The sequence below is a fragment of the Pogonomyrmex barbatus genome, unplaced genomic scaffold (assembly GCF_055798465.1).
Source record: "Pogonomyrmex barbatus isolate J1 unplaced genomic scaffold, ASM5579846v1 scaffold24, whole genome shotgun sequence".
Lineage (NCBI taxonomy): Eukaryota > Metazoa > Arthropoda > Insecta > Hymenoptera > Formicidae > Pogonomyrmex > Pogonomyrmex barbatus.
Window position 1 is genome coordinate 888,863 of NW_028297121.1, and position 15,655 is coordinate 904,517.

Consider the following 15,655-nt stretch of genomic DNA (forward strand, 5'->3'; position numbering starts at 1 on the left):
GAAATTCGGCATAGGGCAGCGGTTGACACATCGCCCATCCGTACAGATTATTTACGTCAAAGTACATAAGGTATGATGACGGTTTCGACGGGTCGTACGAATGCATGTACTTGTTATTGGCCTGCGCGTATCTGCCGGAACATTGACTGAGACCGCCGCGTATACCGCGTTCGATAAACATAACCATATCGATGTCGGTGAGCAACTCAAATTTTACGCGCGTATGTTTCAACATGGCGTCCCACGTGAAACCTGGCAATGTGTAGTAATGCGCGGGATCGAGTCCATAACTCGCGACGCAACTTTCGCGGAAATTTTCGAAAACGTCGGCCAATAACAAGACATCGGTCTTGAGATATAGATCGCTGTATTCACCGAGCGTTCGGATGGAGAACCGCTGCCAGACGTTCGCGGCGTGCGCGTAGTCGTTCTCCGACACCGTGTCACCGGTCAACGAGCTATAGAACGATTCGCGCGGTGGTAGGTGCGTGTCCTGCAGCTTGTCCGCGCGATCCACGTATTCGTACGGAAAGACACCTTTGCGCGTCAACAAATCAAAATTTTCGTTTGAGACCGTGGAAAATTCGGAACGTAAAATTTTTAATTTTTCTTTCGTTAGAAAAGATGCCAATTTATCAAGGCTGGTATTTAAAAATTTGTACGAATCTATGAACCGCAAGCGTACGCAAGTTCGCGAATCTGATCTCTCGGTGGTATCTTTAACGTGTTTTGTAAACGAAATATATTTTTCTTTTGTTATCGGCAGCACGTCGATCCTGCCTTCGAACGCCGTAGCTATTTCCGTGATGATAAAGTGCGCGTCATAACCGGATAAGTTGTGAAATACTATGGGAATGCAATACGAATCTTTATAATTTAGATTACAATTTAAGTGCGCGGGACCACGGTAACGACCGGTAAGATGGCAATGATCGCGTACCCGCGTGTCATCCGACGCAAATGATTTCTCGCAAATGTGACAACGCGTCGCGCTACGATATGCCTCCCACTGCTCTCTCGACAACGTTTCCATGGGGACATTCGCGGATAACAGAATTTTTATTTGATGCGCCAAATCTTCGAGTTGCCGAACGAACCACGCAACGCAATCTTCGTCGCGACGAAATCGATATACCGACAACGCGTCGTCGTACGAGCATCGCACGTAGTATCCGATGCTAAATACCTCGTGCTGCTGGTAGGTGTACGATGCGTCTTCCCTCTCTGCCGGTTCCGTTCGCCGTAGTACGCACTCCAAGTCCGCGTAAACGATGAATGGAAGTCGTTCCTTATTCGTGTGGTTCTTAAATTCGAGCCACTTGTCGTCCTCGCTCGGCAGTCGGATGGCGCAATCGTTCATTTTTTCGCAGTCCGTTGTATGTGACTGCAATCTTTCAGACGAACTGAAGTAATGTAGACATCTGCAAACGGAAAATATGATTTTTAGTATTTAATAAACAATTTTATAAGAGAAATAATAAAATTTGTTAAAATACATACCGGTCGCAAAAGTATTTCTTGCATTTCTTCTTGTTTATTTGCGAGCTCACAAGACGGGACAGATCTTTGATGTACGCAAAGTGCCCCGCGTTGTCGTCGCGCGGATCCTGCACGTACAATAAATTTGCGTGCTTCTCCATCTTCCTTGATGTCAGCCGTATCGGGAGAATCTCCTTTTCCTTGATACCGTAGACGTTGATTGAGATGTCGTTGAGATGTTCGAACTTTTTAATTTGATTCAACGTCATCGGAAACGTAATGTCTTGGAGATTTAACACCGTCGTATAATGTGGATACGATGATTCCCGATTTGTATGCCTTTCGACCGGATGCAGAGCCGCGACCACTGACCATGCGAAACACGCATTATCCGTTGACTGCACGTTACTTACCGCTCGCTTTAACATAATTTCCCGCGGTAACTCGATGTAACATCCCGCATGCATTGGATTATATTTGTTCACGTTTATAGTCAAATTTAGAATTCGCGACAACGCCCATCCACTGTCGCGTTCTTGGAATTCTTCGAGCGACGCCAACGTGGGTTCGATGACGTGCTGCTCGTACCACTCGTCCACATTTGACACTCGAAAGAGTTCACTATTTTTAGTGTTTATACTTTTGTTCGCGCGTTTATCGCCCGTCACAAACTCGCCGTTAAATGCAGTGTTCACTTTCACACTATCGTGTCTTTGTACAATGTCTCGCACTCGCTCGAGCACTACACCACCAGCGTCTTCTAAAAATCGTCGCGGCTCGATATAGTCCACATTGATTACCGCACCAGTCAATATACGGTTTTCAAATGCCGTATCAATCTCGCGCCAAACGAGAGATCCATTGTCTCTACTGGTGCTCGCGTACTCACCACCAACGTGCACGAAACGTCTTTCTAGTTGTACCTTTGCACCCGCGAGTCGCGCGATCCTCGCCACCGCAGATTGTCTATTTGCAACGGTGAGTCGAGGACGCTTAACACGACTAAGTTCTTCGAGTTGTTCGATGCACTCCTCACATCGTTGCAACCACGCGAAACACTCCACCAAGGTAGCGACTTGGCTGCACTGTTCCAGCAGCTCGCGTTCCACTCGCTCTAGGTGTTCCATATTGCAAAATCGTGATTCTTTTAAATTGTTGTACTGTCTCATCAAAAAACAATTTTACATTTTTTTACTTTTTTTTTTCTTTTTTCTATAGCTGCTTTAACTCGAAACCAGTATACAAAGCGTTGTATTTCCGCCATGTCCGGAGATTGATGGGAATAGAACAACCATATATGATTATCGCTTCTTGGAATTATCTCTGCTACTTTTTGCCGCGAGAGAGGTAGTAATATATTGTATGCGTGTCCTCTATAATGATAATATGTGCACGCTTCCAGAATTATTTCCGCTCTCTCAGAAGGAGCGGAGAAGCAGAGAGTCGAATTGTAGCGTCCCTTAACTCTTGGACGAGAAATCGGGAAATGGGGAGTTGAGGTATAGTGTCTCTTTATAAAATACACCGCCACGTTCACTGATAGATGAGAGATTGAATCCCATAACGGAGAACTTGTTAATTCTTCCAATGATCTTTCCATATTGTTTTTATATCACATCACACTCTTCCACTTGCATATGCCTCGTTCACAATGTTGTCTTTTTTTCAATTTGTGCAAATTGGGCACATGTTGCATGGCATTATCATACAGACGGACTGTTGGCAATTGGAGCAAAATCGGCTGTTTAGCGCATTGAGAGTATCTATCTCGTGCTTCCTAACGGCATTCAATACTCCAATATCAGTGTCCGCCAGACGAACCATGCATTCGGCACACAGAGTTAATGCACCACCCGTTGAATAATAAAATTGTATTGAACAATACTTGTTATTATTATTCAACGCAAGGAGTTCCGAACGGGTAACAATTTTTTCTGCATAATCCGTAAGGTCATCACTTTGATCACTTACGTAATTGCTATCGTCAGACAATGCGTGCTCTTCGTCTTCAATATCAATGTCAATATTGTCAATATTGTCAATCTCTATTTCTTCTTCATTTTCAAACACTTCGTCCACTATATTCACAAAGTCTTCCTCATCCATATTAAACACATTTTCTATATTTAACACATTATCCATTTTCACCGTCAACTATTTTTTCACACACATTAGACTTCCATCTACTGTGATCCTGCACACCGCATGACCCATTATATATCATCGACAATTTCTTTGTCCCTTGTCGGAGCATCATTATAGGTCTCCCCGATTTGTTTATAGTAACCGGAGTATCGACGCTTCTCTTAACACGCCGCGACACGTACGTCGATTTCTACGAAGAGCTATCTTTTCACGGGCTCTTCCTAGAAAAAAATTTGAACGAATCGCGCTCCTTTGCGAACATGTCGCTACATGTTTGATTGCAACAATGAAATTCTTAGAAAAAAAGGGGGAGGGGAAAGGTGGGGGGGATTAACGGTTTGCCATGTCAAAAAAATTTATGCGATCAGTCCTCCTCCATCGAACGATCTGCACGACAAAAAAGGTACTCCGCTCCTCCATCGTTCGAACAACAGGCAATGTATTCCGCCAAAGGAAACAGTGCATCGTACAATGGCGAAAAACAAAAGAAGGAATATAACGCGTAAGTTTCACCTGCATTTTTTTTTTATTTTTTTTTCTCTTTTTCAATATTGTGCAATATTATATATTTAATTTCCACAGTATTTCGGTGGAGCGTCGCGCGGTGCGCTTACTGAGCAGACGTTACGCTCTGACGGCCACGGGTTACAAATTTCTGGAAATTGGAATCAACGTTGGTCCACCGAGCTACGTGGAGATCGCTCTGGGAGATCATCGGGGACAGGAATTGATACTGTCTCTCGAAACGTGGAAGGGACTCTACGAGCAGCGATGGAATATCTATAAATTGCTGCGAAATGATTACAAAGACAATTTTATAAACGTCGGACCGTTAACCGTCAGAATTTGTCTGATGAACGACGTTACACTCGTACGTCTTGAATCTTTGAACGTACGCGTAACGATGATCGAATCGACGTTACGTCGAATGTTTGCTCTGGACGAATGTATCGATGTGACGTTCGATCGACTCGTCAGATTCGTCGATACGATCGATACCAAGTATACGCGATTCTCCAACATCGCGTCTGTTGTAACAGATCCCGAGGAAGTGCCGAACGCGATACGGGATTGCGATACATTCGATAGACGTCAACTCGTCGATTGCGAGCTGTTAGCTTTAGTTTTTAGTATATAAGAAAAACATATGTGAATAAAAAAATTTCACACTTACAAATGTATTCAATTTGTTTAAAAAATATCAACATATATAATATGCAAAAAAACATGTATTTCTTTCATTTCTTTCTTCCCCATCATAAAATAATTAGAAAAATAATATTCTCCATAAGAGAGAGAGCCGCAATGGAAGAGATAATACGAGAGAAATATTTATTTTTTACTCGGCGGCGGTGGCGGCGGGCGCGGCGGGCGCGGCGGCGACCCCCCCCCCTCCCCCCTCTGACGTCATGTCCACGCGTCCAATTCGTTATTTATCTTTTGGTAATTATTTATCACGGTGCTCTGAAGGCATCAATCGTCGACGCTGTTTACATTCAATGGGTCGCCCAACACGCGCCGTCCCCCCCCTCCCCCCGCCCCGGAGCTCCTCGGTTGCGCGCCGAAACCAATAACAGAAGAAATGTACTTGTTTTAACATATAATATACAATAAATATTCAATAACACAATAATCACCCAATAAAATAAACAAAAAAAACGAGACAGATATTTATTTTTTACTCGGCGGCGGCGGCGGCGGCGGCGGCCCCCTCCCCCCTCTGACGTCATGTCCACGCGTCCAATTCGTTATTTATCTTTTGGCAATTATTTATCACGGTGCTCTGAAGGTATCAATTGTCGACGCTGTTTACATTCAATGGGTCGCCCAACACGCGCCGTCCCCCCCTCCCCCCCGCCCCGGAGCTCCTCGGTTGCGCGCCGTTCCCCCCGCACACCCGCACCCCCCTCAACGCTTCTGGGTTAGAACCCGCCTTATATTCCTACTCCTTGCCTCGCCCATAGTCCCCACAGAAAAACCACGACTCGAAAAAACCGAGGACGAGACCAGACTTCTTGAGAAAAAGAATTTCTTCAGCCGGATGTACGGGTGAAACAAAAGAATTCCTCACGACGTCCTTGAATTCACTTGAAGTAAACTTGAAAGAAAAAGAAAACAGGAAACAGTAATTTCCTAACAAAATCAACACTTAAAGAAATCACTCAAAAATCTTAAAGACTTAAAAATAAACTCATAATTCCCTAAATAACCGGGCTCCAAAACTCCCTAACTTCTCTACAGATCCTCTCTCTCAATAAAAGAAGCTAATCTATCTGCATGGGCAATTTTACTTTCTTGTCTCCCTGAACGACGAAAAGACGACATCACTTAATTTCTTAACTATTTCATAAGACCCTTCCCAATCGCTCTGTAACTTGAGAGACCTTGCCTTCTTTCGACGAGGAATAGCCAAACCTTCTTTCTACCCTTCTTCGAAAACAAGATGCCTAGCCCTTTGATTATATCGACATTTGACTCTTAGAGATCTCGATCTTTCTAATCGCTCTCTGACTCCCTGATGAATTTCATCAAGTTTCTCTCGTAAATTTCGAGCATACTCTTTCGCTAACTCGGAACAATCATAATTAGGAGGAATACCTCCAAGTAAATCCAGAGGTAAATTAAGATCTCTTCCGTAATACAATTATGACGGAGATACCGGTACTCCGTGAGGGTACCGGAGGCCGGTAGCTTCATGTTTAGAAGTTCTATAAGCAAGAAGAAACATGGCAATCCAATGATCCCAATCTCTTTGATTTTCATGAATGTATTTCGATAAATACTGGAGAATTATCTGTTGTTGTCTCTCAACCTGTCCATCAGACTGAGGATGAAAAGTGGTTGTCCTAGTTTTTTTTATTCCCAGGATTCTCATTAACTCTTGAAAAAGCTAAGACATTTGAAATTCCTGATCAATATGAAGTTCTACCAGGCTACATACCTAGAAACGACCTGATTAACAAAGACTTTCGCAACTGTAGTAACTCTCATATTCTTCACAGGGAAGGCCTCCACTCATTTGATGAAACAAACAACAATCATAAGAAGATATTTATTTCCCGAAGAAGAAACAGGTAACGGGCCGAGAATGTTCATTTAAATCCTTTCAAAAGGAATCCCCGAATTAAAAATTTGCAAAGGAGATTTCCCTTTGTCAAAAGAGTCTTTCTTCGCTAAACAGACCTTACAGATTCTACACCAATTTTCTACATCCTTTTTACAAGTGGCCCAATAAAAACGCTTCCGAATCTTTCCCAAAGTTTTATTAACACCAAAATGTCCGCCCGAAGGAGCATTATGAAGGATCCTCCTCTAAAATTTACCTCATCTTACTACGCGGAATTACTAACTGAAGAAAACTAGATTTCAGGCTTGGTGCTTCCCATCTCTTATGAAGAACATCATTCTGTATTTCTAAAGCATCCCTTTGATGCCAATAAATTTTTGAAAACATTTTTTTAGCTGCTACCTCGTCCCATGAATATTCCTTTCTTTGGCCAGTAAAAATGTCGCTAGCTCTTGATCCTCCATTTGTAACCTACGCTACTCCTCAGAGGACTCTTCTCTAAAACTATTCGAACCACTTATTTAGTTTCCTTTAGACCTCTCGTACTTCTGCCCTAGAGCAATATTTATTTTCGCTCGCACAAGAGCGTCTCGAAAGTCCATCGGCATTCCCAGGAGTTAGCCCTTTTCGATGACTGACATCAAAATCATATTGTTGTAATCTTTCCGTCCAACGAGCCAATCCCTCCAAGTTTTTGAAGGTCATCAATCATCTTAGCGAAACATGATCAGTACGGATAGAAAAACGTCGTCCATACAGATAATGATGAAAATGTTTAATTGATTCGACTAAAGCTAATAACTCCCTTCTTGTGATACAATAATTTCGCTCTGATTTGCTCAAAACTCAACTATAATAAGCAATGACCCTTTCATTCTGAACTTGAGAGAGCATCGCTCCTATCCCATAATCTGAAGCATCAATATCTAAAATTATCTTCTCTTCCCTCTTCGGAAAAGAAAGAAGAAGCGCGGTCGATAATGCCTGCTTTAACTTAAAAAATGCTTCCTGACATTGCTCAGTCTCGATATACTTAGTCTGATTCTCTGTTAATTTAAACAAAAGTCTTGCAATAGAAGAAAAATCTTTCATAAATTTCCGATAATAAGAGTACAAGCCAAGGAAATTCCGGATCTGCTTTTTATTCTGAGGTACCAGCCATTCCATAATTGCTTCAGTTTTCTCGGGATTCGTTGAGATCTCTGCTGAAGAAACAATATATTTCACTTGTCTACTAAATAAACTACACTTCTTTGGGTTAACACTAAGATTGGAAGCACGAAATCTATGAAGAACCTCTCTCAAATTTTCTTACATCTTCTCAAAGATTTTATCAAATACAAAATAAAATTATATTTTATCAAATATAAGATTATATCATTTAAATAAACCAGGCAAATTTTAGAAAGTAATTACCGAAGAATTCGCTCCATAACACGCTCGAAAGTAGCAGGGGCATTGCAATAAATTGTCAGAGCCCATTACCTACAGAGAAAGCAGTCTTTTCCCTATCCTCAAGATGAATCTTCAGTTACCAGTAACCGCTTTTCAAATAAAATAGAAAACCAAGTATATTATTTGACAACTAATCTAGAAAATCATCGATCCTCGGCAGTGAATAAGAATCTTTCTTTGTTACTGCATTTAATTTCCGATAATCTACACAAAATCTAAGAGAATCATCTTTCTTTTTTATCAAAACTGCCGGAGAGATCCAAAGGCTCGAAGACTCCTATATAATCCTTTGTTCATCTCTTCAATGATTTTCCCTCTGAACGCATATGAATAAAAATTCTCCTTGGAGCCTGCTTGATCGGACGAAAATCCTGTAACTTAATTTCATGTTGGAGAATTTCGCACTTTCCAGCAACAATTTGCTCGGAAAATACATCCCGGAATTCTTGAATTAAATCGACAAAAACTGCTTTCTGCCTCTTATCCAACTCACGGGAATTATTTCTCTCGGAGAGAATCTCTTAACGAAAAGTAACTTTATTACAGTATTTTGAAAAGTTCGAGATAAGCTACAAGAATATGTAATAAAAAATAGAGGTTTTCATTTAAAAAAACATTAATGACCTTGACCTGATTTTTACAAGATCACTCAAGGTCAAGTCCACATTTCCATTATATGTTCCCCTTCAAGTCATGCAACTTTCGTTCGAAAAATTTTTTAATAAAATCATCGATTCGCGAGATAATCGACCATATCACTAAAATGAAACATCCTGTATATATATATATATATATGTGTGTGTGTGTGTGTGTGTGTGTGTGTGTGTGTGTGTGTGTGTGTGTGTGTGTGTGTGTGTGTGTGTGTGTGTGTGTGTGTAATATAATACAACAATATCATCGATGCTTTCCCATTTGAAATTAGTTTTCTCGGATTACGCATCGCATGATGTTGTACAATTTAGTAAAATATCTTTCTTGCAAAGAAATTAAATGGAAAAATTACGCGTCATACGTCAACATGTTCAATTATATATTTCAAAAATAATAAAAGATATCGCCACTACTCGAATTATTATATGATATATATTTCACAACAATATATTAATAAATGATTTTGGTAATTTAAATTTCGAGTTACTTCTTTCTTTCTGTTTCGTTCTAAAATTCGCTCATCTTTCATCGCATATAATATTGTTATCACATGTAATCCTCTTTAACTAACTATAAAACCTACAATACTAATGTGATTTTAGTGTAGACGCAGTTATTGCTAATAGTAACAAAGAATAAAAAAATCTGAGTACGTTTAGTAATAACAACTAATATTAATAATCATACAATAATTATTACATAATTCTTATTAATTAATAAATTTTATCTATCTCATTACTTTTTATCTATCATTACTTTTACTTTTTAATAATCCAATAAATTTTACTTTTACTTTTTAATAATCCAATAAATGCATCTCCTCAACTTTTATTTAATATTTTAATAATTTTACTTAATATTTTCCTCTATTTATCTTTTTATTCTTCAATCTTTTTGCTTTTCTTCTCACTCTTTTTAACTATCTATTTTTAACTTTCCTTTTCCCCTGTCTTCGCATAAATTGCTGCCAATCAATGACACTTTTTTTTCATCCAATTTTTTCATGTATTTAATTTTTTTCAAATTTTCATTTACATATATCACTATCACTTTCTTGTTTGCCATCTTTAATATTATCATAAACTTTTTTATTTCCGTTTCCTTCTTTTCTCCCTTTATTCTAATTCCCTCTTTTAATCCTATTAGCATATCATTGCTATATTATTGTTCTTTTTTATCCCGTCTCATTTATATTTTCTATCTATATTCCCTTGACAACCGATTTTTTTATTTAATCCATTTTTTTCATTTACTCGTGTCTCAATCAGTATTAACACTTTCTATTCTATAATCCTAAAAATACTGTTATTTGCTAATCTTGTAATGTTCCAAAATTTACCTATGTTTTTCCTTTCTTCAACTCCTTCTTTTTCCCTTCTTATTCTTTTTTTTTTCTACTTTTATCTTCTTCGATTTTTCCTATTCTCCTACACTTTCTCCTCTTACTCCTCTTTTTTCCTTTCCTTTTTTCGATGCTTTTATTTCCACTTATCCTTTTTTCTCTCAATATCCTTTTGTCGATCTTTGAAGCGATTAGTAATTCTTCAATCTTATTTCACTATCATTAATTCTTATTATATCATATTATGCTAATAATACAAGATTTAAGTTTCATTAAGCACAGATTATATAATATTCAACACTTATTTATATGGTTTATTTTATTTGTTAAAAATGTTTCAAAAGACAATAAGACATGGTTAAAATAATGATTTTAACATATTTTGAGATCAAGATCATTGAGACAAAGTCCTATCTCTCTTTTAATGTTTTATTAAATTTCATATATATTTCATATTTTATTTCAATTTCTATGGCAACTTATAAATAATTTAAATGTGTTTTAGAGTTTACTGATGAATATCGAGATGTTCGCAAAGGTTTCAAAAAGTCACGAGAAAGTCATTCTGCAGAAATATGTAAATCGTTATATAATATTCATCTCAACTGTTGCGATTTCCTTTATTATAGCAGGGATTACTGTCATTTTTTCTCCTTTATTTCTGTCATTGGAGTTTCCTGTGGACGTGTGGTACCCATTTTCGACAGAACCATTATTTCGAAAATTTATTCTTTATCTTATGCAAATATTTACAGTAGCACATACTGTCTTTTGTCTTGGGGTGGATATCATGATTGCTGTTATCTTATTTTATTCTTCAGCCAGATTGGAGATATTGGCTTTTGAAATGCAACATGTAACTAATGCGATTCATATGATACTGTGTATCAGAAAACATCAAGAAATAATAGAGTAAGTAATAAAATCAGAATAATTATATTATATTGATACTTGCGCTCAAATTAGATGCATGCACATTCCGAATGCAAACACGATGAATGAAAGAAACATTTTTTTGAGGGAAGAATAAATATTTATTAAATGAAAATTTATTATATAATTTATTACATAAATATCTATTAAATGAAATGGAACAGAAAATTTGGTGTGTGCTACGTCCAAACCGCAGGATTCTTTATTCATTGAACAAATAAAAAATAAAAAAAGATTAAGAAGAAAGATAAGGGAAGAACATCATGAAAATATCTTATGGAAGATATTTTAGGCAGCTGTCACAAGTTGAACGCACTGAAGACTTTCGAAAATGTCATTATAATGCTGTGATTTCACTTGAAAGTGGATTGTCTTGAATGGTCTTTTATTCTGGTCAAGAAACATAAAAATAGTCCTACAATCTTACGAAGGAGGCGAGAAACAAGGTGATATAAGTAATACAAAGAAGTCATCTTAACAATAATATAATTCATTCATGCTAAGTGTTACGTCCAACCCAGAGTAAATTATAAAATTAAGAATTAAGAATGAACGGGAATTGAATGGATTCGAAAGGACGAACAGCTGCTCTCTCGAGAGTCAAGACGTTATCTTGAGTCAAACGCATTGTTTATGTCTCAGCACTGGGTCGCGATAAAGAAACGCTATGACGCCTCGCTGTAAACGTATGTTCATCAGTCGTTTTTTGAAGTTTTCAAGAAACTTAATTTTTATTACCAGGGAGAGACCTCGTGCGATCAATGGAATAAGAAAAAGAGATCGAGAGTTTTAAAAAAAAATTAAAATTAAAATTAAAATCTAAATATTAATTAGTAAAAAGAAAGGTATATGTCATAGGACTAGTGTAAACGCGCCGTAATAGTATAATGTGAACCGTCCCTACCATCTGTCAAGTTGTACTTGCGATTTGCTATTGTAATAAGCACGTGCACTGTTGCATTAAATCGTAAAATACTATCAATAAATAGTGGTATCATTTCTACATATTGTACATGATGACGAACATAAGGGATGACGAACCCAAATCCATCAAATGAAGAATCAATAGGCCATATAAAACCGTCTAAATACTTCGCGACAAATAGCTCGACCGAAAATGTGGCTGTTGCTTGGAAATTTTGGCTACAACAATAGAGTGGTACGCAACGGCTACGAACATTGCAAGCAAGAAGCCAGAAGTCCAAATAGTTATTTTCATGACAAGCATAGAGCCAAGTTGTGTACAATACATTTAACTTGAATGAGGCCGAAAGCAAATCGTTGGGCATGATCAAAGCGAGATTCACCAGTCATTTCATGCCGAAAGTAATAGTAGGCATAAAAAGTGATGACACAAGAGAAAAACTGCTAACCGTGGATAACCTAACACTTCAGAAAACTATAGACATTTGCCACTCCACAGAGCAGATTAAGAAGCAGATAAACTCCATAGTAAACAGCTACTGTAGAGATAATACATTGCAATAGAAAAAAATGTGCAAAATAAGAACAAAAAGAAAAGCAGTAAAAAGCAAAAAAAAAAAGTGAAGAAGAAGAAGAAAAATTTCATTGTGGAAGATGTGATACTCATCTCTCTCTAGAAGAAAAGCATGCCCAGCTTTCAGGAAAGTATGTAAAATCTGCAATAAAAGAAATCACTTCACAAAATGCTGTAAAACAAAGAAAATAGAAACAGAACAAGAACAAGATAGTGACAGCGCAGAAAGTGGAAACTCACTTTGTGTTTGCTCCGTAGAAGACGATATAGATGGTTCCAGTCTGCGACATTGTCAGGGCACATCACAGTAAAGTTCAAGCTGGATTCAGGCAGTCAGTGCAATGTCATTACAAAAAAGATAGCTGACAAAGTAAAAGCTGAAATAAAACCCAGTACAACTAAATTCTTGACCTCATTCTCCAGTCATAAAATTCCAGTACTTGGAGAATCAAAAATTGAAACTAAAGATGTTACTGAGGAAGTCAAATACATAATAGTTGAGAAAAAAGTGACACCGATAATGGGAAAGTCGATGTAAAAATCGATGCATCTTATCAAAAGAGTAGAAAGCCTGCCAAAAGAAGAGGAAAGTTTATTTGGCATAGGATGCTTAAAAGAATTTAAATATGATATAGACCTGGTTGATAACCCTACACTGCCAATTTGCCCAGCCCGGAAGGTACCACACATGCTATGAGATCAAGTCAAAAAAGAATTGGACTCGATGGTTACACAAAAAATTATAGTACCGGTCACTAAACCAACACCAGCGGTTTCTCCTATGGTAGTTGTGAAAAAAGACAACAGGATAAGACTGTGCATGGATTCATCAGAATAAATAAAAACTTAAAGCAACAACACTATCCGTTGAATACAAGGAAATTGCTGCAAGAATAAATGGATCTAAGTGGTTTACTTTACTTGATTGTCGACGAGGATTTTGACAGTTAAAAGTCACTAAAAGAATATCAGATTATTCGACATTCAGTATACCATTCGGAAGATACTCTTGCTTAAAAATGTCCTTTGGACTAACATCTGCATCAGAAGTGTTCCAAGTTATGACAACATTACTATCGGAATTATAGTAAAAAATGTGGAAGTGTCAATGGACGACATCCTGATCCAGAACTGCAGAAACAAAAGAAGAACTGGAGCAAATAACAAGAAAGATCTTGGACAAATTTAGAATTTCAGGTTTGAAACTGGATAAAAAAAAATGCAAGTTCAACGTTCAAGAAATCAAATTCTTAGACCATGTTGTCACACATGAAGGGCTGAAGCCAGATCCTGAAAAGCTGCAAACAATAAACAAGATAAAAAGACCAGAAAATGTAAAAGAACTACAGAGATTCTTGGGTCTAATCACTTACCTCTCAAAGTTCATAAAAAATCTGGCCGATATAAGCACCATTGAGATTGCTTTTATAGAAGGATGTAGCCTGGTTTTGGAATACGGACCAAGAAAACGCTTTCAACAAACTGAAAGAGCTTTTAGAAACCACTAGTGCTTGAATATTATGACCCAAAGCACCAATTTTACTGTCTGTGGATGCCAGTGTCTGTGATGCCAGTAGCTATGCATGCGATGGAATAATGATACAGAAAGCCTATCGTCTACTGCGCTAAATCCTTCATCAAGACTGAGATGGGCTATAGTCAATCGGAAAAAGAAGCTAATGCCATACTTGTTGCATGCAAAAAGTTTTACAGTTACATCTGGGGCTGTAAAAACTTTACTATAGAGTCCGAACCACAAATCACTGGAAACAATCTTCAAGAAAACCACTCACAGAAGCTCCTTCAAGATTGCAGAGAATGTTCTACCAAATTCTATTATACAACCCAAAAATTATATATAAAAAAGGGAAAGAGATACCTGATGTAGCTGATACCTTGAGTAGAGACTGCAGAGAACTTACTTGCGAAGAGGAAGAAGATAATAGTTCATTACAAATATGTGCTATAATCCTGTTTTCTAAAGCACGCAGAGAAGAGCTAAGGCAAGAGACAGAAAAATGCCAAGAAATGAAAGATTTAAAAGAAAAAAATTTTGAAAGGATGGCCAGAAAAAATTGAATAAATAAAAGAAAGCTTAAAGAAATATTGGTATTATAGAGAAACACTCAGCGTACATAAGAATATAATTTTGAAAAATGACAGAGCTGTAGTGCCAAAGTCCATGGTACCCTTAGTCATCAAAAATTGCCACCTTAGTCACAAAGGTATACAAGGTACTCTATAACTAGCTAGAGACAATGTGTTTTGGCCGGAAATGACTAAAGACATTACCAACTATGTCAAAAACATGGCATGCAATAAGATATAAAAAGATGGAACCAATGGAACCAATAATGTTGCAGAGTATAGTGGCAACAGACTTGTTCCATTACAAAGGAAAAGAGTATATAGTAATAGCAGATGTCTACTTCGGTTACTTTGACATGCAAGAACTGGTTAGTATAATCAGTTCGGCAATTATAAAAGCCCTGAAAAATTGGTTTGCAACCTTTGGAATTCCGGATATACTACAGTCTGATGGCGGCAAGCAGTATGATTGTGAAGAATTTAAAATGTTTACCAAGGAATGGAAGTTTGAACACCGAATCTCAAGTCCACATTTCCCTAGAAGCTAATCCAATGGACTTGCTGAATGTTACATCCAAGAAGCTAAGACTCTCCTAAAGAAATGCAATGAAGATGGAAATATTTATCTAGCACTTCTACACCACAGAAACACGCCTAGACTGAATTTAGGCTCACTTTGCCAAAGACTGATGAATAGAAGAACAAAGACTTTACTTCCTACTAATGAAAGACTGCTAACGCCTAAAGTAATCAGAAATGTCACAAAGACACTAAAGGAAATTAAAGAAAAGAAGAAAAAGAATGTAGAGACAGGAAAGAAAGAAATAAAAGAGTTCACAGAAGGAGAAGAAATATTGTTAAGGAAAGATCATTAAAATTGTGTCCCTGCCAAAATAGTACACCCTACACAGAGAAACCACGTTCCTACTTAGTAAAAACAGGGGATGGAGGGACATACTATAGAAATGCATGGCATTTAAAACATGCTTCATCGGAT

At 37.7% G+C, this 15,655-nt stretch overlaps 3 protein-coding genes across 5 annotated transcripts in view; 2 read left to right on the top strand and 1 right to left on the bottom strand.

Annotated features, from left to right (window-relative positions):
• Window positions 1–745: 745 nt before the first annotated feature.
• Window positions 746–3,279, bottom strand: LOC105424642 (uncharacterized). The gene has a single exon (XM_089078578.1). The coding sequence runs from the start codon at window positions 2,646–2,648 to the stop codon at window positions 1,488–1,490; it is 1,161 nt and encodes a 386-aa protein (XP_088934704.1). The 5' UTR covers window positions 2,649–3,279; the 3' UTR covers window positions 746–1,487.
• A 460-nt stretch (window positions 3,280–3,739) lies between these two features.
• Window positions 3,740–5,041, top strand: LOC148936309 (uncharacterized). Its single transcript, XM_089078579.1, has 2 exons — window positions 3,740–4,126; window positions 4,207–5,041. The coding sequence occupies exons 1-2, from the start codon at window positions 4,062–4,064 to the stop codon at window positions 4,760–4,762; spliced, it is 621 nt and encodes a 206-aa protein (XP_088934705.1). The 5' UTR covers window positions 3,740–4,061; the 3' UTR covers window positions 4,763–5,041.
• Window positions 5,042–10,556: 5,515 nt separating this feature from the next.
• The window catches only part of LOC105425491 (odorant receptor 10-like), a 150,381-nt gene continuing 145,282 nt past the window's right edge, over window positions 10,557–15,655 (top strand). For 2 of the 3 annotated variants that reach the window (XM_089078582.1, XM_089078583.1), the window contains exon 1: window positions 10,573–11,051. In XM_089078582.1, coding sequence (XP_088934708.1) covers window positions 10,654–11,051 — 398 coding nt within the window. In that variant the 5' untranslated portion in view covers window positions 10,573–10,653. Of the gene's footprint in view, window positions 11,052–15,655 lie in introns of all 3 variants that reach the window. The other variant, XM_089078584.1, reaches the window with a different exon arrangement.

Excerpts from the sequence above, each read along its gene's own strand:
- LOC148936309 (XM_089078579.1), top strand. The coding sequence starts at position 4,062 with ATGTATTCCGCCAAAGGAAACAGTGCATCGTACAATGGCGAAAAACAA. Across the intron at positions 4,127-4,206 it reads CAAAAGAAGGAATATAACGC|TATTTCGGTGGAGCGTCGCG; the intron begins GTAAGTTTCACC and ends TAATTTCCACAG.
- LOC105424642 (XM_089078578.1), bottom strand. The coding sequence starts at position 2,648 with ATGAGACAGTACAACAATTTAAAAGAATCACGATTTTGCAATATGGAA.